This window comes from Coregonus clupeaformis, chromosome 3 (genome assembly GCF_020615455.1).
Source record: "Coregonus clupeaformis isolate EN_2021a chromosome 3, ASM2061545v1, whole genome shotgun sequence".
Taxonomy (NCBI): domain Eukaryota; kingdom Metazoa; phylum Chordata; class Actinopteri; order Salmoniformes; family Salmonidae; genus Coregonus; species Coregonus clupeaformis.
The window spans coordinates 16,578,685-16,600,323 of record NC_059194.1 but is presented as its reverse complement, the minus strand read 5'-3'; the positions used below and the strand labels follow the sequence as shown (position 1 = coordinate 16,600,323).

General features: G+C 44.2%; 2 protein-coding genes across 3 annotated transcripts; both read left to right on the top strand.

The window, feature by feature from the left end:
* The first annotated feature begins 7,044 nt into the window (after positions 1-7,044).
* On the top strand, positions 7,045-9,470 carry LOC121546171. Its single transcript, XM_041857237.2, has 6 exons — positions 7,045-7,116; positions 7,493-7,843; positions 8,062-8,418; positions 8,580-8,696; positions 8,807-8,862; positions 9,041-9,470. The coding sequence occupies exons 1-6, from the start codon at positions 7,074-7,076 to the stop codon at positions 9,170-9,172; spliced, it is 1,056 nt and encodes a 351-aa protein (XP_041713171.1). The 5' UTR covers positions 7,045-7,073; the 3' UTR covers positions 9,173-9,470.
* A 9,395-nt stretch (positions 9,471-18,865) lies between these two features.
* LOC121546161 lies at positions 18,866-21,329 on the top strand. Of its 2 annotated transcripts, XM_041857218.2 has the most exons (5): positions 18,866-19,483; positions 19,620-20,003; positions 20,401-20,517; positions 20,781-20,830; positions 21,121-21,329. In XM_041857218.2, exons 1-5 carry the CDS (start codon positions 19,234-19,236, stop codon positions 21,250-21,252), a joined length of 933 nt encoding a protein of 310 aa, XP_041713152.1. In that variant the 5' UTR covers positions 18,866-19,233; the 3' UTR covers positions 21,253-21,329. The 2 variants fall into 2 exon arrangements, with proteins under 2 accessions (XP_041713152.1, XP_041713161.1); XM_041857227.1 differs by lacking the exon at positions 18,866-19,483 and having other exon boundaries at positions 19,497-20,003.
* Positions 21,330-21,639: the final 310 nt, after the last annotated feature.

The window sequence follows — 21,639 nt, the reverse complement described above, 5'->3', positions numbered from 1 at the left end:
AATCAATACACGGGCGCAAACCTCCATCCTTTTTCTTCACAAAAAAGAAACTCGAGGACGCAGGGGAAATGGAGGGCCGTATGTATCCCTGTCTCAGAGACTCGGCTATGTAAGTCTCCATAGCTCTCTTCTCCTCTTGAGACAAAGGATACACATGGCTCCGCGGAAGCGCAGCTCCTACCTGGAGGTCTATCGCACAATCCCCTTGTCTATGTGGTGGCAATTGCGTCGCCTTCGCCTTACTAAACACAAGTGCTAAATCCTCATACTCGGGGGGAATGTGCAATGCGGGCACTTGGTTTGGACTCTCCACCGAGGTCGCCCCTACGGAAACGCCCAGACATCGCCCTACACACTGGACAGACCACTCCTTAAGAGCCCTCTGTTGCCACGGAATAGAGGGATTATGGGTAATCAACCAGGGAAGCCCCAGCACCACCGGATACGCAGGAGAGTCAATAAGATATAGCTGTATAGTCTCCTCATGACCCTCCTGCGTCCCCATCCTAAGTGGAGCTGTGACCTCCCAAATCAACCCCGATCCCAACGGACGGCTATCTAGAGCATGTACAGGGAAAGGTTTGTTGACAGGAAGGAGGGGAATCCCTAACTCTGCACAAAATCTCCGATCTATAAAATTCCCAGCTGCGCCTGAATCTACTAGCGCCTTATGCTGGGAACGAGGTGCAACCTGTGGAAAGCAAACAGGTATGGTTAGGTGCACAACAGAGAGCTCTGGGTAAGTGGGGCGCCTACTAACCTGGAAGGACTCCCCAGTGCGAGGCCTGCCGTCTCGTCCCCTAGGAGACCCCCCCCAGCACCTGGCCGCAGTGTGTCCTCCACGGCCACATTTGGTACAGGGGTTGGTCCCCCTGGGGCTCCTTCTCCTCTCCTCTCTAGCGCCAGCACCCCCGAGCTCCATAGGACTAGGCTCGGAGGTGCTGGAGGGTGGAATGGACGACCCCCACTCAGGACGTCCGCGGGTGGCCAGCAGGGTTTCTAGGCGAATGGCCATGTCCACCAACTGGTCAAACGTGAGGGTGGTGTCCCTGCAGGCCAACTCACGACGGACGTCCTCCCGTAGGCTGCAGCGGAAGTGGTCTATGAGGGCCCGCTCATTCCACCCTGCGTCTGCCGCTAGAGTCCGGAACTCCAGTGCAAACTCCTGGGCGCTCCTCTTCCCCTGTCGGAGGTAGAATAGACGTTCTCCCGCCGCCAGCCCCTCAGGTGGATGGTCGAATACAGCTCTGAAGCGACGGGAGAACTCCGCATAGGTGATCGTCACGGGGTCTATTCTCCTCCATTCGGCGTTGGCCCACTCCAACGCCTTGCCGGTGAGACAGGAGATGAGGGCGGAAACGCTCTCGTGTCCCGAGGGCACAGGGTGTACGGTGGCGAGGTAGAGTTTTAAAAAAAGCAGTGTGCCAACACCGGCTTCGGGGACGGCCAGGAGGACGCGGAGCAGGGTGGTGGAAATCCTGCAACAGGGAGGGATCGAGGATATCCCTAACAGCACCGCTCCTCCGGACCGTACCCCTCCCAATCCATGAGGCACTGAAGGCCCCCCACACGACGCCTCGAATCCAGGATGGAACGGACGGAGTACGCCGGGACCCCCTCGAAGTCCAGAGGGGGCGGAGGGACCTCCCGCACCTCAGACTCCTGGAGTGGACCAGCCACCACCGGCCTGAGGAGAGACACATGGAACGAGGGGTTAATATGGTAATCTGGAGGGAGTAATAACCTATAAGTATGCTTGTTTATTCTCCTCAGGACATGGAATGGCCCCACAAACCGCCGGCTCAGCTTCCGGCAGAGCAGGCGGAGGGGCAGATTCCGGATCGAGAGCCAGACCCGATCACCCGGTACAAAGACCGGGGCCTCACTGCGGTGGACTTTCCACCGTGGTTGCACCAACGGAAACACCTAGACACCTACCCTGACACTCTCGCGCCCACCCCGTGAGAACCCTCTGTGGCCATGAAAAGGTGGGGTTGTGTAATACTAAACAGGGAAGACCTAACACAACAGGGAAATCAGGAAAATGTACTTGCTCTCGATGAGTCTTGTGCGTAATCATAGTGACTGGTGCTGTAACTTCTCTAACGAACCCGAACCCTAATGGTTGACTGTCAAGTGCTCTGATGGGTAGTGGAATGGATAGGGGAACCAATGTAATGCCTAGACTATGTGCAAATGACCTGTCCATAAAGTTCCCAGCTGCACCTGAATCGACCAGCGCCTTACACTGGGGAACTACCGTGTAATCAGGAAAGTGGATGTGTAGGGTACAGTGCGCAGCAGAGGGCTCTGAACAAGTGTGGGTGTTCGATACCTGGGGTGATGCAAGAGTGCCCTGCCTGCCGCCTCCAGACCCAGCAGAATGTCCTCCCGTGCCACAAGAGTGACACTGGCGCTGTCGTCCTCCGCTCTCCCGGATTGTCGCTCCACCCAGCTCCATCATCTCGTGATCCGGGTTGGGGGGGGCATTCAGCATTATTATTAAGATTTAGCCAAACCTATCTCTTTAAGGATTCACATGTGAGGCTATGTACTAAACAACCAAAGATTTCAAGACCAAGGGCTGGTTTATACTACGGGTGTGTTCGTAAATTTACATCTGGAGTGCCAGAGTGTGCTCTGGGCATTCTTAAACTCAGAGCGTTGTCAGATTGGCCGTTCATAAATTAAGAGCGTTTTGCTCTCTGAGCACACACTGGACGCTCTGGCCGAAAAGTAGGGTTGATCCGAGCATTCTGACCTAACAACAGCAGTCAAGCACCCAAGCTAACTGGCTAATGTTGGCTATCTTGCTAGCTACTTCCAGACACAAATGAGAGAACAGCTCACTCTGACCATATTACTCGCCTTAGCAGAGATGGTTATGCTGTTTTTATGTTATCCAGAGTGTTGGTGACTGCAACTGTGCTGCTAGCAACAATTTAATTAAGCTTTTTTTGCTAACGTTTACTGACACGGCCATATTCAACTGGTGTTGAGCGTTCGTAAATTCGTCAGCTATTCTGCACTCTGCTCTGAAGTAGATAGCCAGAGCGAATTTACCAGCTACGTCTATCGACAGTTGTCGCAGTGACATCATAAACATTCTATTGAAATAGTTACTTGCATAGTGGAGTCTTTTGTTTAGACATGTAGCTAGCTAGCTAGCTAAACAAGGAACCATAATCCCAACTCATAACATTGCTACCCTGCATAAATCTGCAGGTAGCTAACCAACCAGGTTCAATGTTAGCTAGCTAACATTAGGCTATAACTAGCAATGCAAATGGCGGTGAGATACGAATAATATTACTACACAGATCATACATGTAATGTTAGCTAGTTAGCCAGCCAGCTAACGTTTGCTAGCTAGCTAACAGTACACTTTAACTTGAAATGAAAATGACTTTCTGACAACATTAGGAACGTGTAATATCTGAATATGTAGCTAGCTAGACTCTCCTACCCGTATACATGGATGGACGCTTCTCCCTTTCTGTGACGGATGCCATGGTTGCCCTTAGTTTGAAGATGTAATCCGGAGCCTTCTGTGTTCTCTTTTTGACTCTGTCTGCATATTTGCAATCAAATGCCAGAATTTCTCCATCTCCTTAGCTATCATACTCTAATTCCACAGATTTCAAAACTCTGTCCTCCAGAAAGTGGAGAGCAACACTTAACCAGTTCTACTATGTGATATCTTTCAAAAAAGCCGCGTTAGAAAGGATTACCTACACATACTGACCAGCTCATATTATAGACAGAATCATGCTACATGGCAGACCAATCCAAACTCATCTCTCGGCATGTCCAGCCCACTCATTACCTCAGCCAATCATGGCTAGTGTGAAGGTTGCTGTCTTTTTCCATGGCTAAACCAATTAGGCTCGTAATGTAACAATTGTATTCATATTTACAGATGGCATACAAGTTTGTCATTAAGGCACATGAAAGTTCACATTTTCCAGAAGGCATTTCCGCCAAAACACGCATTTTGATTTAAAAAAAAAGTTTTTAAAAAGACGCGCGACACATGCCTAGTTTCCTGAAACGAGTCACATATTGTTAAGTACCTCAGTAAACATTTAGGTCATGTAACATAATTGATACATTGACAAGTACAGTTGCTTTAACAAAAAACAAAAAAAGAGTGTTTGCAAAGCTGTCATCAAGGCAAAGGGTGGCTACTTTGAAGAGTCTCAAATATAAAATATATTTTGATTTGTTTAACACTGTTTTGCTTACTACATGAGTCCATGTGTTGTTGCATGGTGTTGATGTCTTCACCATTACTCTACAATGTTGAAAATAGTAAAAATAAAGAAAAACCCTGGAATGAGTAGGGTACTGTGTATATATATATATATATATATATATATATATATATATATATATATATATATATATATATATATATATCATACACTCGGTCAAAAGTTTTAGAATAATAGTGAAGACATCAAAACTATGAAATAACACATATGGAATCATGTAGTAACCAAAAAAGTGTTAAACAAATCAAAATATATTTTATATTTGAGATTCTTCAAATAGCCACCCTTTGCCTTGATGAGAGCTTTGCACACTCTTGGCATTCTCTCAACCAGCTTCACCAGGAATGCTTTTCCAAATATGCTGAGCACTTGTTGGCTGCTTTTCCTTCACTCTGCGGTCCAATTCATCCCAAACCATCTCAATTAGGTTGAGGTCGGGGGATTGTGGAGGACAGATCATCTGTTGCAGCACTTCATCACTCTCCTTCTTGGTCAAATAGCCCTTACACAGCCTGGAGGTGCTGTTGAAAAACAAATGATAGTCCCACTAAGAGCAAACCAGATGGGATGGCGTATCGCTGCAGAATGCTGTGGTAGCCATGCTGGTTAAGTGTGCCTTCAATTCTAAATAAATCACAGACAGTGTCACCAGCAAAGCACCCCCACACCATAACACCTCCTAATCCATGCTTTACGGTAGGAAATACACATGAGGAGATCATCCGTTCACCCACACCGCGTCTCACAAAGACACAGCGGTTTGAACCAAAAATCTCCAATGTGGACTCCAGACCATGTGGACTCCACCAGTCTAATGTCCATTGCTCGTGTTTCTTGGCCCAAGCAAGTTTCTTCTTCTTATTGGTGTCCTTTAGTAGTGGTTTCTTTGCAGCAATTCGACCATGAAGGCCTGATTCACACAGTCTCCTCTGAGCAGTTGATGTTGAGATGTGTCTGTTACTTGAACTCTGTGTAGCATTTCTTTGGGCTGCAATTTCTGAGGCTGGTAACTCTAATGAACTTATCCTATGCAGCAGTGGTAACTCTGGGTCTTCCATTCCTGTGGCGTTCCTCATGAGAGCCAGTTTCATCATAGCGCTTGATAGTTTTTCCGGAATGACTGACCTTCATGTCTAAAAAGTAATGATGGACTGTCGTTTCTCTTGCTTATTTGAGCTGTTCTTGCCATAATATGGACTTGGTCTTTTACCAAATAGGGTTATCTTCTGTATACCCCCCCTACTTTGTCACAACACAACTGATTGGCTCAAACGCATTAAGAGGGAAAGAAATTCCACAAATTAACTTTTAAGGCACACCTGTTAATTGAAATGCATTCCAGGTGACTACCTCATGAATCTGGTTGAGAGAATGACAAGAGTGTGCAAAGCTGTCATCAAGGCAAAGGGTGGCTATTTGAAGAATCTCAAATATAACAAATATTTTTTAATTTCTTTAACACTTTTTTGGTTACTACATGATTCCATATGTGTTATTTCATAGTTTTGATGTCTTCACTATTATTCTACAATGTAAAACATAGTAAAAATACAGAAAAACCCTTGAATGTGTAAGTGTGTCCAAACTTTTGACTGTTACTGTATATATATATAGGGCGGCGGCAGGTAGCTTAGTGGTTAAGAGCCTTGTGCCAGTAACCGAAAGGTCGCTGGTTCTAATCCCCGAGCCGACAAGGTGAAAAATCTGTCGATGTGCCCTTGAGCAAGGCACTTAACCCTAATTGCTCCTGTAAGTCGCTCTGGATAAGAGCGTCTGCTAAATGATGTAAAATGTAAAAAAAATTAAAAAAAATAAATGAAAATCATATAGTGGACACCTAAGCTTTTGTATGCAATGCCCTGATACATTTAGTGCTTAAATCTCTGACAGCTGAACCATGAGGTGGACACAAGGAATAGTGTTTTTTAAATGTGTTATAGGCTGTTTTTAAGGACACGTAAATGTGGCTCATTTGGCCAACATCCCTCGTGTATTGATGGTGCTGGCTGGCCAGGTTGGATCTGAATGTCCATTAAATTTAGCAAATTTCCATTAAATGTAAATCTTCCCTGTCATGTTGTCCAGCGCAAATTTTCCTACTGGAATCTCTGAATTGCCATTTTGTTTTTAAGAAGATGGTAGAATGTTCACATGAAAATCAGTCGCCAATTGAATTGAAACCTAGCTATAGACACCCTAAAGACTCTGGCAAGTGCTCTAGTCCAGTGTCACTTTGATTATGCCTGCACATCATGGTTCACCAGCAGCCACAAACATCTAAAGAATACGCTACCAGCCAAACAAACTTTTAAGAATTGTACTTAAACTCCCCCCTCATACTCATCTGGAGGTTGAGCATTTTTTCGACTCTATCTCTGTAATATGTCTGTATCTATGTAATTGTATATGTATTTATGTAAAAAATAGGGACCACAATGGAAATAAGTCCCCGACTTTATTGTGCAATCCCGGTCACTTAAAAAAATCTTTGTGTATATCCGTATTGTTTTTTACTGACAAATAAAGTAAATCAATCAATCAAACCAAATTGTGCAGCGGCCAATTGATGGGGGTGCTTTTTTTTATGACACTTTGAGTTGGACCAGCCCCTCCCCCCAATACATTTAGATCTGTCCCTTAGGTAACCAACCAGATTGTTGGTGGGAAAATTTAACAGGAAGTGTAGCATGATTTAGTTTTCCCCAGCCTATCAGGTAGGTCTGTGAGTATAGACTTGCCAATTTTGCATTTCATGGGCTGAGGACAACTGCACCAGACGTGTAAGAGCTCCTCACCAAGATGATCAAAATTGGAGTGATTGTGGTACTTCTCGGTTTGATGTGTAAGTGAAATTCCAACCTTAACCTATTTTTCAATCATTAATGGCCTATTTCCTAGACCCTAGTTCTGGACAAAAAAGTATTCTTATTGGAGATTCTAAAAAGCATTCTAAATGGAGTTGGACTAATCTGTGTCTGGGAAAGCAGCCGTTTATCATGTATTTCTAATATGTAGTTCATAATACTAATTTGAAGTGTTAAAGGAAACATGATGCATATGGATAAAAACTGTGGACATAACATTTCACCTCAAACACAACTGAAAGAAAAAATATTTTCCCATTTAAGTTGTTTCTTGTAAATGCATTGCATTATCACTTTATAATGTAGCCAATAGTTTTATTTTAATTGGCATGGTTATAAAATTTGTTGTTACAGATGTGACACAATGCAATGATGTTCAGTATCAAACTCAAGTTCGGGAGGTTCATCCTGGGGACACAGTGACTCTCTACTGTGTTTTTTCAAATGAAGATATCAATATGTTCTGGTACAAACAAATGGTGGGGCAAAAGCCTCAAAGTATTGTAACAATGACAAAATATGATATGCCTGTATGGCACAAGGACTTTAACCATTCACGTTCCAATGTGGAGAAGGCTGATGCTGACGGGATGTATCGACTTGCTATTACAAACATGGACCCAACAGATGAAGCCGTGTACTATTGTGCAGTGAGAACAGCCTATGAAGTCAACTTTATCAATGGGACTCTTTTACTATTGAAAGGTAATCATAGTACCTAAATACTATTAACATGAGTACATTTCCATGTTATTCAAACAGCTCCCTTTGTACCCCCTTTGTGTTAATTGTTTGAATGCCAATAGTAGCATGCACATTAGTGTTATCAGAAAAACCCTTATTAATGTATTCAATTAGCTGACAAAATGTAATGCTTAGAATCTTTGTGAAGCATATGATATGAAAACATATATACCATTTAGGTAATAATCTTCAGAGGTCACACTACCTTACTGTAGTGCAGAGGCCAGTGTCTGACCCAGTCCATCCAGGAGACTCTGTGACTCTGCAGTGTACAGTACTCTCTGAGACCTGTACAGGAGAACACAGTGTGTACTGGTTCAGAGCCGGATCAGGGGAATCCCATCCAGGAGTCATTTACACCCCTGGGAACAGGAGTGATGAGTGTGAGAAGAGCCCTGAGACTCCCTCTCCTACAAAGAGCTGTGTCTACAGCCTCTCCAAGAACAACCTCAGTCTCTCTGATTCTGGGACTTACTACTGTGCTGTGGCCACATGTGGGGAGATCCTGTTGGGCAACGGAACAAACCTGAATATTGGTAGGTAGTATATATTTATATATCTAAAATCTACAACATTCTTAACAACTGAAGCCATGATTAAAGGTTGAATAGCATCAGTTCTTAAAGTTGTAAACTTAAAAAACTTTATTTTACATAAGTATGAATGCCAAAACTATGATTTTGTTTGACATTTCTAGTAAAAGCAACAGATCCTGTAATCATTGTTCTGGGAGTGACCTCGGCTGTCTGTGTGATTGGGATCATTATCCTCATCTGCACCAGACATACTAGACCAGTTTGTGAACATTGTAAAGGTGAGCTGCTTAATGTTGCAAATTGTTGAGGAGTATCTAAAATTGTTCGGTACATTTCCCTTTGCGAGTCTTTAGTCATTTTTATGCTTTGTTTTTATCCATGGAAACAGTGGGTGCTTCTCAGCATATCGGGCACGACAACTCAACTAGAGAATCAAGCAGCCAGGTAAACACAGCAAAGTTGTCTAATCAATATTGTCCAGAAATGTAACATGGCATAACTTTTGTAATGAGATATTTCCTAGATTGATTACTACTCCACCTTGTATTATTATTTTAGGACTACGGATCCCGTTAGGGTTTAATATTGTAAAACAGTTTGATGAAAATATGATTCTTCACAGGATCAAGATGGAGTTACGTTGAATTATGCTGCATTGAATTTCTCTGAGAGGAAAACTAAAAGAGGAGGAAAGAAGAGAGAGTCACCACAGGAGAGTGTGTACTCTGATGTCAGGTACTCAGACTGGGAGTGAACTACAGTACAGAGGAATACATTTTGGTCAATCAACTATTTTTTAATTGCTACTTTATACTGTAATTGTCAAGACAAACAAGCAACACTCTTTTTGTATCATAGGGCAACAGTGTTTTTCTAATCTCTGCAACCAGAACCAAATCTTGTGAGTAAAGGAACCAGGACTCATCCTCTATCCTGTATTTTATTGTTCATGTTTTCAAGTAATTCAAATATTAATCCCAATTGTTGTTGTAATGTTAAATGAACCTTGTGATTTTTTTTTTTTTTTTATCTACTATACTTTGTATAGTATCATTGCATACCACAGCATTTCTTGAGTTCAAATTGGAATGTATTAATCTGTTTATGTACAGTATATTTTGCTTTATTACATTACAAAATGTACCATTACATATTAAAACACATTTCACCAATAAATGATTGTTTCCATGTGACCCAGTGCAGTCTCTCAAAGTTGCATGAATAATGTCATAATGAAAAACCTCCATAGCCCGTACCGCTTCCTGGAGGTCATCTGGGCACCCTTTCCACCCATGTATATCCAACACTCCCTCTTACAATTCATGCAAGATAACCACACTGCAGTTTCACATATACCCTGTTCACTTTGCTAAACTGAGCTGTACTGCACTTCCCTAGTTGCCTGGCAAGCATAAAGATGTAGGATCTTAATTTGATCACACTGTTGCATGAGAACATTCCTGCAAGCAGGACATTTTAACTTCAAATCAAATTGTATTTGTCACATGCTTTGTAAACAACAGGTGTAGACTAACAGTGAAATGCTTACTTACGGGCCATTCCCAAATATGAAACATTTAAAAAATAATATGCTCTCAATGGTGCAGCTGTAGAACTAATTGAGGATCTGAGGCCCCATGCCAAATCTTTTCAGCCTCCTGAGGGGGAAGAGGCGTTGTCGTGCCTTCTTCACAACTACATTGGTGTGTGTGGACCATGTTAATTCCTTAGTGATGTGGACACAGAGGAACATGAAGCTCTCGACCCGCTCCACTACAGCCCTGACGATATGGATGGGGGAGTGCTCGGCCATCCGTTTCCTGTAGTCCACGATCAGCTCCTTTGTCTTGCTGACGTTGACGGAAAGGTTGTTGTCCTTGCACCCCACTGCCAGGTCTCTGACCTTCTCCTTATAGGCTGCGTCATCATCGTCGGTGATCAGAACTACCACCATCGTGTCGTCAGCAAACTTGATGATGGTGTTGGAGTCGTGAGTGGCCACGCAGTCGTGGGTGAACAGGGAGCACAGGAGGGGACTAAGCATGCACCCCTGTGGGGCCCCCGTGTTGAGGGTCAGTGTTGCGGAGGAGATGTTACCTACCCTCACCAGCTGGGGTCGGCCAGTCAGGAAGTCCAGGATCCAGTTGCAAAGGGAGATGTTCAGTCCCAGGGTTCTAAGCTAGGGCGTCCCTATGGCTCTCCACCTCCCACTTTTCTGTGCGAGGGCTTTTGCCTCTTGCCAGGTCCTCCCTGCTTTACTCAGTTCCTGTAGAGTGGAGCGTCTCCAGTTGGTTTTGGCCTTCTCTGCTTTCTTTTTCCTTGTGGGTTGTAGCCAAGCACTTGTCTTGTTTTGTGTATTGTGTCTTTCCTGAGTGATCCTGCGTGATCTCCATTTTCTTCTCCTCAGACTGATGATGACCTGGCCCTAAAGCAGCTAAAACAGCTATTCCTTGACCCTAAAGGCCTGGATTAGAATAGCGCTGTCCTATGCCATCCTGTTTGTAGGGTAGGATCTCTGTAACATGTGTACCAACACTGTACGTACACTCCACCTGCCTATGTAACCACCAGGTTAATACATAGGTATCATTGGTAGACAATTACCTTTAACTAGGTGTAATATCTGACAAAGGATTACATTATGGTTGGTGTTGTGCCATCATGGTTATTATATTACCTGGACAATAAAGGTACAATGAGCTCAGAACGTTGTGAACTTTTGGTTGGCTATTCCCCTTCACAAAACTATTGGCAGTGACTGACTTTGGCATGACATTGTTATTCTATCTTCTATTCTTTTGTCCAAGCACCTTTTGATTTGGCGCCATCCAGTGGCTGTTTTGTATAGTTGCAGCTAGCGTGTACTATCCTGTGCTACTTCTTTGTTGGTGGTAAAACAGGAAATAGAAAATTATGCAGTTCAGCCTCATTGTTGGAAAAGAGCGACGTAATACTGCTGTTTATCTTCTGCCATCCTTCTTGTTAAGCCTTCGTAAAGCACTGCCTGTAAGTACAAATAATTTGATAATTTATGTTCATCTTTTAGTATTGTAAGTATTTTCTGCAGGTCATGTTTTAATTCTGAGTTTTGAAAGTAAATCGATTACATGTATTCCCTCGCTAGCCTAGCCTGCCTGTTAAGTGCAGTTTTGCAGCTAGCTTCTCTCTGCATGTGATTTCTCTTTACACTTAAGTTAGCTTACATGTTACTTAGATACTAATCCTGTTAGAACAGTATTCAATCAGGATACGAACGTTTTCTATGTACAGTGTTGGTCAAGTATTGTACTGTTCACTATGCGACGATGAATCATCGGTTAGACTCTGTTGTGCATTTATATTGCCTTTTAGTCTGGGCTGCTCCAATCATTTCATTTTTCTGTATAGTTACAGTTTTACACAGTTTCTGGAGGTTTATAGAAAGCCTATCCCTGACTCTGGTTCAGTTCTTGATTGGAGTTTGGCTGGCTGTCAAATTATGGTTGCATACACCTTAAGGAGGACAGTACAGTAAAAAGGCAAGCGACCAGTTGGCACAACTACTACGGCAGTGGATCCATGCACAGTAAAACAGAACCTGCATCATGGAAGCTAAAGGAAAACAAGACAACCAGACAACCAAGACAACCAGCCAGCTTAGTGCTAGCTGTGCCACTAGAGATCCTGGTTCGAGTCCAGGCTCTGTCGCAGCCGGCCGCGACCGGGAGACCCATGGGCGGCGCACAATTGTTCCAGCGTCGTCCAAGGTAGGGGAGGGTTTGGCCGGCAGGGATGTGGGTTTGTTTCCCACGGGGGGGCAGTATGATTATTTTTTTTTTTTAAATACAAAAAATTAAATAAAATTAATTAATTAATTGCATTCACTAACTGTAAGTCGCTCTGGATAAGAGCGTCTGCTAAATGACCTAAATGTAAATGTTCCCAGGTCAGTTCCAGAACGGGATCGTCAAGATCATCAGTTGCTGCAGCTACTAGTGCCCGTGCCAGGGCAGAGGAAGCACGCACCCGCGTATCATTCGCCGACAGAGAAGCGTGGATCAAGGTAGAAAAAGCTCAATTTGAAGCGGAGTTAGATGCATTAAACCTTCATAGAGAGGCAGCCGAAGCACTGGCTCAGGCGGAGATCTGGGAGGCAGCGATACAGCTACAGGATGAGGGACGAACAGGCAAATACGTCAGGGAGCAGGCTAAGCTACATACTAGCCGTCCTTCCTTCCCAAGCCTAGAACCAGCATACGATGACAGTAGGTCGCCTCCCAATCCTGATGACATGCTAGCCACTTGGAAGACCCCAGGTTACGGCAACCCACTCACTCACTCTGAAGAGTGACACAACTCAATGCTCACAGAGAGACACTCACCACAACAATACAGGAATTTCTGCTGCTAAGGCATCACAACTCAAAAGAGAACATGGCCATACATTTACACATGCTCTTATCCAGAGCGACTTACAGTTAGTGAGTGCATACATTATTTTTTTCATACTGGCCCCCCCGTGGGTATCGAACCCACAACCCTGGCGTTGCAAACGCCATGCTCTACCAACTGAGCTACATCCCTGCCGGCCATTCCCTCCCCTACCCTGGGCCAATTGTGAACCGCCCCATGGGTCTCCCGGTCGCGGCCGGCTACGACAGAGCCTGGATTCGAACCAGGATCTCTAGTGGCACAGCTAGCACTGCGATGCAGTGCCTTAGACCACTGCGCCACTCGGGAGCTAGCTCAGCCCTACACCCCTCAGCAACACACAGCTCTAGGAGACCAGAGTCAAGCTCCTAACATGATAGACTTTGCCAAATATCTAGCACGTCGTGAGTTGAAACACACATGACTCACACAGTTCAACGACAAGCCTGAGAGCTTTAGGGCATTGCAGTCCTCATTCAACAATGCTACCAAGGACCTGGACCTCACCGCTAGCGAGGAGCTGGATCTGCTAACAAAATGCCTGGGTAAGGAGTCGTCACAACATGTAAAGAGGGTCCGCTCAGTGCACGTCAACGACCCAAGTGCAGCCCTGAAAAGGGCCTGGGACAGACTGAAGCAGTGTTATGGCTCATCAGTAGTCATAGAAATGTCACTCTTCAAGAAGTTGGACAGCTTCTCCAGAATCTCTAGCAAATAATATTCCAAGCTAATGGAACTTGTAGATCTCCTGATGGAAGTTCAGTCTGCAAAAGAAGATGGAGACTTACCTGCTCTAACTTACCTGGACACCGTCCGTGGTATCAGCCCCATAGTAGAAAAACTGTCCCACGGCCTTCAGGAAAGATGGATTTCCAATGGTTCAAGGTATAAAAAGAAAAAAGCCAGTGCTTTCCTCCATTCTCCTTCACAAAGTTCATATGCGATGAAGCAAGAACTAGAAACGACCCGAGCTTTGCCCTTTCTAATAGTGGCGGCAGTGGACCTGCGAGAAGTGAGTACCCAGCCATGAGGAACATGAGAACCCCTATATCTGTACACAAAATGGACGTCGCCACCGCAGCTGACCCCAACACAGTAACCACAGAAAATAAAGAAGATTGCCCCATCCACAACAAACCACATCCGCTCAGAAAATGCAGAGGCTTCAGAGCCAAAACCATCGACGAGAACAAGACCTTTCTCAAAGAGAAGAAGAATATGCTTCAAGTGCTGTACTTCATCCTACCATCTGGCAAAAGACTGCACCATAGCATTGAAATGTGAAGAGTGTGAAAGCGAAAGGCACAGCAATGCATCCAAGCCCTGCCCCCTGGACCAAACAGCCCCCCAGCTCTATGTCAGAGAACGGCGGGGAGGGGGAAGGAAACCCTACCACTGCACCCGCAATCAGCTCCCAATGTACTGAGGTATGTGGTAAGGGTGTTACAGCCCGTTCATGCTCAAAGATTTGCCTAGTGAGAGTATACCCCAAAGGGCAGCGTGAAAGTGCTGTCAAACTTTATGCTATACAAGACGACCAGAGCAACCGCTCATTGGCAAGATCAGACTTCTTCAATCTGTTCAGTATTCAGGGCAACCCGTCTCCCTACTCTCTGAAGACCTGTGCAGGCCACCTCTCCCGAACAACCGCATGCAGGCGCTCACCCGTCTCACCTCTCTACGCCGTAGCCTGGACAAGAAGCCTGAGATGAAAGAGCAGTTTGTCACCTTCATGGAGAAGATATTCGTAAACAACAATGCAGAACCAGCACCCCCACTGAAGGATGGAGAAGAGTGTTGGTACCTCCCGACCTTCGGGGTCTACCATCCACAAAAGCCGGGTCAGATCAGGGTATTGTCTCTCCCTCAACAACGTGCTGCTCACAGGCCCAGACCTAAACAACAGTCTTCTGGGAGTTCTCATTAGCTTCTGGAAATAACCTGTAGCAATAACGGCAGATATCCAACAGATGTTTCATTGTTTCGTTGTGAGAGAAGATCACAGAAACTACCTGAGATTCTTATGGTACAGAGACAATGACATCACAAAAGACATCATTGAGTACAGGATGAAGGTCCATGTCTTTGGCAACAGCCATCTACGGGCTCAGGCGAGCCGCTCAAGAAGGTGAGCAAGACCACGGAGCAGACACTCGACAGTTCGTGGAGAGACATTTCTATGTGGATGATGGGCACAAGACACAGAGGCCATCGACCTGCTATGGAGAACACAAGCATCACTCGCTGAGTCAAACATACAACTGCACAAGATTGCATCAAACAGTGCGACTGTGATGGAGGCATTTCCCCCAGAAGACCATGCCAAGCGCGTAAAAGATTCAGGCCTCGGAGGAGAAACTACACCAATGACGCAGTCTTGGTTTATGCTGGGAAATAACAACAGACACCATCACCTTCGGAGTATCAGTCAGCAGCAAACCATTCACACGACGTGGAGTCCTGTCAACGGGTAACAGCCTCTTCGACCCTCTCGGCCTGGTAGCTCCAGTAACCATACAGGGCAGAGCCATACTGCGGGAACTCTCCTCAGACACTTGTGATTGGGATTCACCACTCCCCGAAGAAAAGCTGAAAGAATGGGAAGCATGGAGGGACTCACTACAGGATCTGAAGCAGCTCCATATCCCACGCACCTACACTAAGAACTCACTCTCAAAGACAAAACGCACAGAGCTATGTGTGTTTTCAGATGCTTTCAAAAAAGCCATCGGTCCAGAGGCATACATCAGAGCCACTGATGAAGATGGACAAAGTGAAGTGGGCTTTGTTTTGGAAAAAGCCAAGTTAACCCCTCAATCTGAGCCTACCATAAACCGCCTCGAACTATCTGGAGCAGTGTTGGCAGTAGAAATGGCAGACCTCGGGCCTCCCGAGTGGCGCAGCGGTCTAAGGCATTGCATCGCAGTGCTAGAGGCGTCACTACAGACCCGGCTTCGATCCCGGGCTGTATCACAACTGGCTGTGATCGGGAGTCCCATAGGGCGGCGCACAATTGGCCCAGCATCGTCCGGGTTAGGGGAGGGTTTTGCCCGGGCGGGCTTTACTTGGCTCATCGTGCTGTAGTGACTCCTTGTGGTGGGCCGGGCGCCTGCAGGCTGACCTCGGTTGTCAGTTGAACAGTGTTTCCTCCGACATATTGGTGCGGCTGGCTTCCGGGTTAAGCGGGCAGGTGTTAAGAAGCACGGTTTGGCGGGTCATGTTTCGGAGGACGCATGACTCGACCTTCGCCTCCTGAGCCCGTTGGGGAGTTGCAGCGACTAGACAAGATCGAAATTGGGGAGAAAAGAAAGGGGTTAAAATACAAAAGAAAATATATATATATAAATAAAATAAATGGCAGAGCTCACCCTAGACGAAATAGACTAACTTCTACTGTGACAATAAAGTAGTCTTGGGATACATATACAATGAGACTGAACGCTTCTACGTGTATATGCACAACAGAGTCCAACGCATCCGTCAATCAATACGCCAGGAGCAGTGGCACTACGTGCCCACAGAACACAATCCCACCGGCCACGCCTCAAGGTCGGTTCCCGCTTCCCAGCTCACCAGTACATCATGGTTCACGGGACCAGCGTTCCTGTACAAACCTAACCAAGCTCACCCAGAGATGCAAGTTCTCTTAGAGCTGGTCAGTCCAGACTTGTATGGTGAAATCCGCCCCCAGGTGACAAGCTACATCACTCAAGTCAAAGACAAACCACTTACCTCAGAGCGCTTCGAGCGCTTCTCCACCTGGAAATCCCTACTGAGAGTTGTCACATTCCTCATCCATGTTGTTCGCTCTCTCAAGCCAGACCCGACGGGCCAGCCGAATGAATGCAGAGGTTGGCATCATTGCAACAAACTCTGCACCCCAGCAGAGCTGTCTCAAGCCAAGAATGTAATCAGCAGGTCAGTTCAAAGAGAAGCCTACCCTGAGGTGTTCACTGCACACAAAGAGAAAATAAACATTTCTAAGAGCAGTTCACTTTCAAAGCTGAACCCCATTTCGGATGAAGGTCTCGTCAAAATAGGAGGCCATCTAAAACATGCATGGCTGGACAGTGGAGAGAAGAATCCACTTATCCTACCAAGACACAGCTACATTTCCACACTGCTAGTACGGTACTACCACAAGCAGGTGAAACACCAAGGCCGCCATCAGAGCAGCAGGCCTGTGGATTGTCGGGGGTAAGAAGCTCATCAGCTCTGTCTGACACAAGTGCGTCACATGCTGGTAGCTCCGCGGGAAACAGGATGAACAGAAAATGGCAGACCTGCCACCCGAACGCCTCAGCACATCCCCTCCCTTCACGTATGTGGGCTTGGATGTCTTTGGCCTTTGGACAGTCACTGCTCGCCGTACCAGAGGAGGTCAAGCTCAAAGCAAACGCTGGGCAGTGCTTTTCACCTGCACGAGCACTCAGGCAGTGCACATCAAAGTCATAGAGTCCATGGACACCTCCAGCTGCATCAATGCCCTCAGGAGGTTCTTTGCCATCCATGGACCAGCAAAACAGCTAAGATCAGATTGTGGAACAAACTTAATAGGAGCCTGTAAGGAGTTGGAACTGGGAAAGGAGCAGAGTCAGAGGCCTAGTGTCCAGAGCTACCAAGCGAACAAGGTTACACATGGGAATTCAACCCTCCTCACTCTTCACACATGGGAGGTGCCTGGTCTCGCTGGAGCCATGAGTACCTCCCCACCTTGCAAAGCTGATGAAAGTGGACTGAAGCACACCGCAACCTACAAGAGGGATATCTCATGCTCTTAAAAGACAATCAAGTCACCCGCAACGAATGACCTATGAAACTGGTCACTTCCACCTTCACCAGCAGTGACAGTAAGGTGCGTAAAGTGGAACTCAAGATTACTGCTGAGGGGACCACTAAGAAGTTCCTGAGACCCGTCTGAGGTCATACTCCTTTTAGCCAAAGATGACTGAGGGTTTGCTAGTCTTTGAGGTATGTGTGTAACGTTAATTAATAGTGGCCTCTTTCAGACGCCAGACGGGAGTATTCTGCCTTCTATTCTTTTGGCCAAGCGCCATTTTGAGTTGGCGCCGTCCAGTGGCTGTTTTGTGTAGTCGCAGCTTGCGTGTACTATGCTGTGCTGCTTCTTTGTTGGTGGTAAAACAGGAAATAGAAAATAATGCAGTTCAGCCTCATTGTTGGAAAAGAGTGATGTAATACTGCTGTTTATCTTCAGCCATCCTTCTTGTTAAGCCTTCGTAAAGCACTGCCTGTAATTACAAATAATTTCAAAGATGTTTATCTTTTAGTATTGTAAGTATTTTCTGCAGGTCATGTTTTAGTTCTGAGTTAAGTAAATCGATTACATGTATTCCCTCGCTAGTCTAGCCTGCCTGTTAAGTGCTGTTTTGCAGGTAGCTTCTCTCTATGTGTGATTTCTCTTCACACTTAACTTATCTTACATGTTATTTAGATACTAATCCTGTTTGAACAATATTCAAGCAGGATACGTACGTTTTCTATAAACAGTGTTGGCCAATTATTGTATTGTTCACTATGCGATTATGAAACATTGGTTAGACTCTGTTGTGCATTTATATTGCCTTTTAGTCTGAGCTGCTCCAATAATTTCATTTTTCTGTATTGTTACAGTTTTACACCGTTTCAACTATAAAACTGGAGGTTTATGGAAAGCCAATCCCTGACTCTGGTTCAATTCTTGATTTGAGTTTGGCTGGCTGTCAAATTATGGTTGAATGCACCTTAAGGAGGACAGTACAATTATCGAAAAGCTGTACAAATAGCAATGAAGCCTATTTGACATTACCATCTTGTAAAGCACTTCAGGAAAGAGTTGCAGGCCTCTATATAATAGATACATTGAAAAGTACAGCAACTTTAGCAAATAACAGAATAGTGGCCTAAATGAATAACTGCAGGTGTTTGGGTAACCAAAAACACTGTTGCTAGTTCGGAAATGTAACAGGAAGTATTGTGTTTTTTACACCAGCCTATCAGGTAGGTCTTTGACTTCAGACCTGCATATTAGTACATACTTATTTCAAGCATTTATCCAACGGTCAGAGGACTAACCTGAAGTCGGAGCTACACACCAAGATGATCCGGATCTGGGTTGTTGGGGTATTATTCAGTACAATATGTAAGTTTTGCAATTCATACCTTGACCATTCTGTTCAGTTCACAATGTAAGAATTTGAGGGGGAAATGGTCTTTATGGGGTTTCTGATGCTGCTGAGCTTCCTTCAGGCCTAGTTCCTCTGATTTAACCTTTCAATCTGTTATGCATTTTTAGATGTGACACAATGCAACAATGTCCAGCGGCATATTCAAGTTCAGGGGGTTCAAATTGGTGACTCTGTGACTCTCTACTGTGTTTTCTCAAAGCAAGTATTCAATGAGGGAAACATGTTCTGGTTTAAGCAAATAATGGGGCAAATTCCTCAAGTTGGTGCAAGCATGCAGAAATATGAGTTGAAGCCTATATTGTACAAGGAATTTAACAATTCAAATCTCATTGTGGAGAAAGCTGAAGCTGACGGGACATATCGTCTCACAATCCCAAAGATGGAACCAATGGATGAAGCTGTTTACTATTGTGCAAGTAGGACAGATTATGAAGTCAACTTTATCAATGGGACCTTTTTAGTATTAAAAGGTAATGAGAAAATATTAATGCCCTTTATTTTTTGTTCAGTGTTCTTACATCTTCATATGTTTTCTATGTGTCTGTATGATTTTATAGATTCATTGTTTCAGATTGATTTATATGAAACCATAAATGTACCATTTAGGAAAGAATCACCAGAGGTCTGATTACAAGACTGTGGTACAGCAGCCAATGTCTGACCCATTCCACTCAGGAGAAAATGTGACTCTGCAGTGTACAGTGCTCTCTGAGACCTGTACAGCAGAGCACAGTGTGTACTGGTTCAGAGCAGGATCAGGAGAATCCCATCCAGGAGTCATTTACACCCCTGGGAACAGGAGTGATGAGTGTGAGAAGAGCCCTGAGACTCCCTCTCCTAAAAAGAGCTGTGTCTACAACCTCTCCAAGAACAACCTCAGTCTCTCTGATGCTGGGACTTACTACTGTGCTGTGGCCACATGTGGGGAGATCCTGTTGGGCAATGGAACAAAATTGGACATTGCCACTAACAAGAAATGGAACGAGTCAGGTAGAATCAGTTTAATTGAAGTGTACAGATGTATGATCTTAATTTGAGCCAGTTTGCTACAGAAGGAAAATAATCCTGCAGCAACAGGAACTGTGGTTTATTATGTGGATTATAATTAATGGACATTTTTGTAGGGGTTGATACATTTGTAGATAGGGCAAATAAGTCTGAAATTACAAACTTTAGAAGCCTTTATAAAACTCAAATGCACAACAAGTTCTCAGCAACATAAGAGTGATCAAATTAAGATCTTACATCTGTAGGCCTAATGTTTTAAAGTACATCATTCTTTTATAGTGCCAATATATTAACCTACATTTGGCAATCTATCTTTTTTTGGGGGGGGGTAAAAATTATGATAGATACTTCATGACATTCATTTTTATTTTTGTTGCAGAAAGCGCTCTGGTAGTGGTTGTTGTAGGTTTGGCAGTGGCGTTGGTGTTGTGTGGGATTGGGATCATCTTCCTTGCCTGCACCAGAAGTAAAGAGCAAGTCTGTGAAAATTGCAAAGGTAAGCAATACAATTATGAAAATATGCTAGATAACTTTTGCTACCCTGAAGTTACAGTAGTTTTGAATTGGTATGGACATTTATCTTGTCTTTCGTCCCTGTCTGATGAAAACCTTGTAACTCCATTTTTGCCAATGTCATGTTTTTTACATTTATTGAAACATGGTCATTTTTCCCATTTCCTGAAAAGTTTGTTTTGGAGATAATACATTTTCATCAGACAGCGACACTTAGTTTGATTTAATTGTTGTTTTCTATTGAAGCAGTAGGTGCCTGTCGAGAAGGCAGACATTACGGATTAAGGGGAGAACAGGTATATTTTCATTGTGAAATGGTTCAATTCCAATTATAGGCTGAAATTCCTCAATGACTCTACTGTATAGCTCATGATAACCCTTGAAAACTACTCTGTGATTAAAAATAAGCCAGTAATTATATATTTTCCAACCAATATGTGGCCAACTGTCTCATAGAAACATTTTGTATTTCTGTGAACATAACCTTTAATGGTTTGAAAATGTAATATGAACAGCATGTAACTGAGAAGTATTTATGTGTAATAATCATGGTGTTACTATGTTTCTAAAATATGTTCCTCCTTAGGATCAAGATGGAAATATGTTGAATTATGCTGCATTGAATTTCTCTGAGAGGAAAACTAAAAGAGGAAGAAAGAAGAGAGAGACACCACAGGAGAGTGTGTACTCTGATGTCAGGTGCTCAGACTGGGACTGAACTTAGCTTAATCATTCTAAAATGTAATGTTAATAATACATTTTTTCTTGTAAATGTGTTAGTTAGTGCCCCTTGTACAAAGAGAATTAGAAAATATGAGAATATGACAAATGTAATAAATGTTTGATAAAAATCATGATGAATCAGAACACTCATTGAAAGAAAAGCAATAGTTTTTCTTAAAGGGATATGTTTTTCAAAAAAACATATTTCAGTATTATGTTTATTATTCCACTGTTGATACAGTCCCAAACAATTGTGCATGTAAGAAGTTAACAAAATAGAGCACTTTCAGTAAACATTGTGTGATGATCTTGTGTTTTGAATCATACGCATTTTGAATCATCATCATCACACTTTTAGCTTTGTACTGAAAGTCCTCTATAC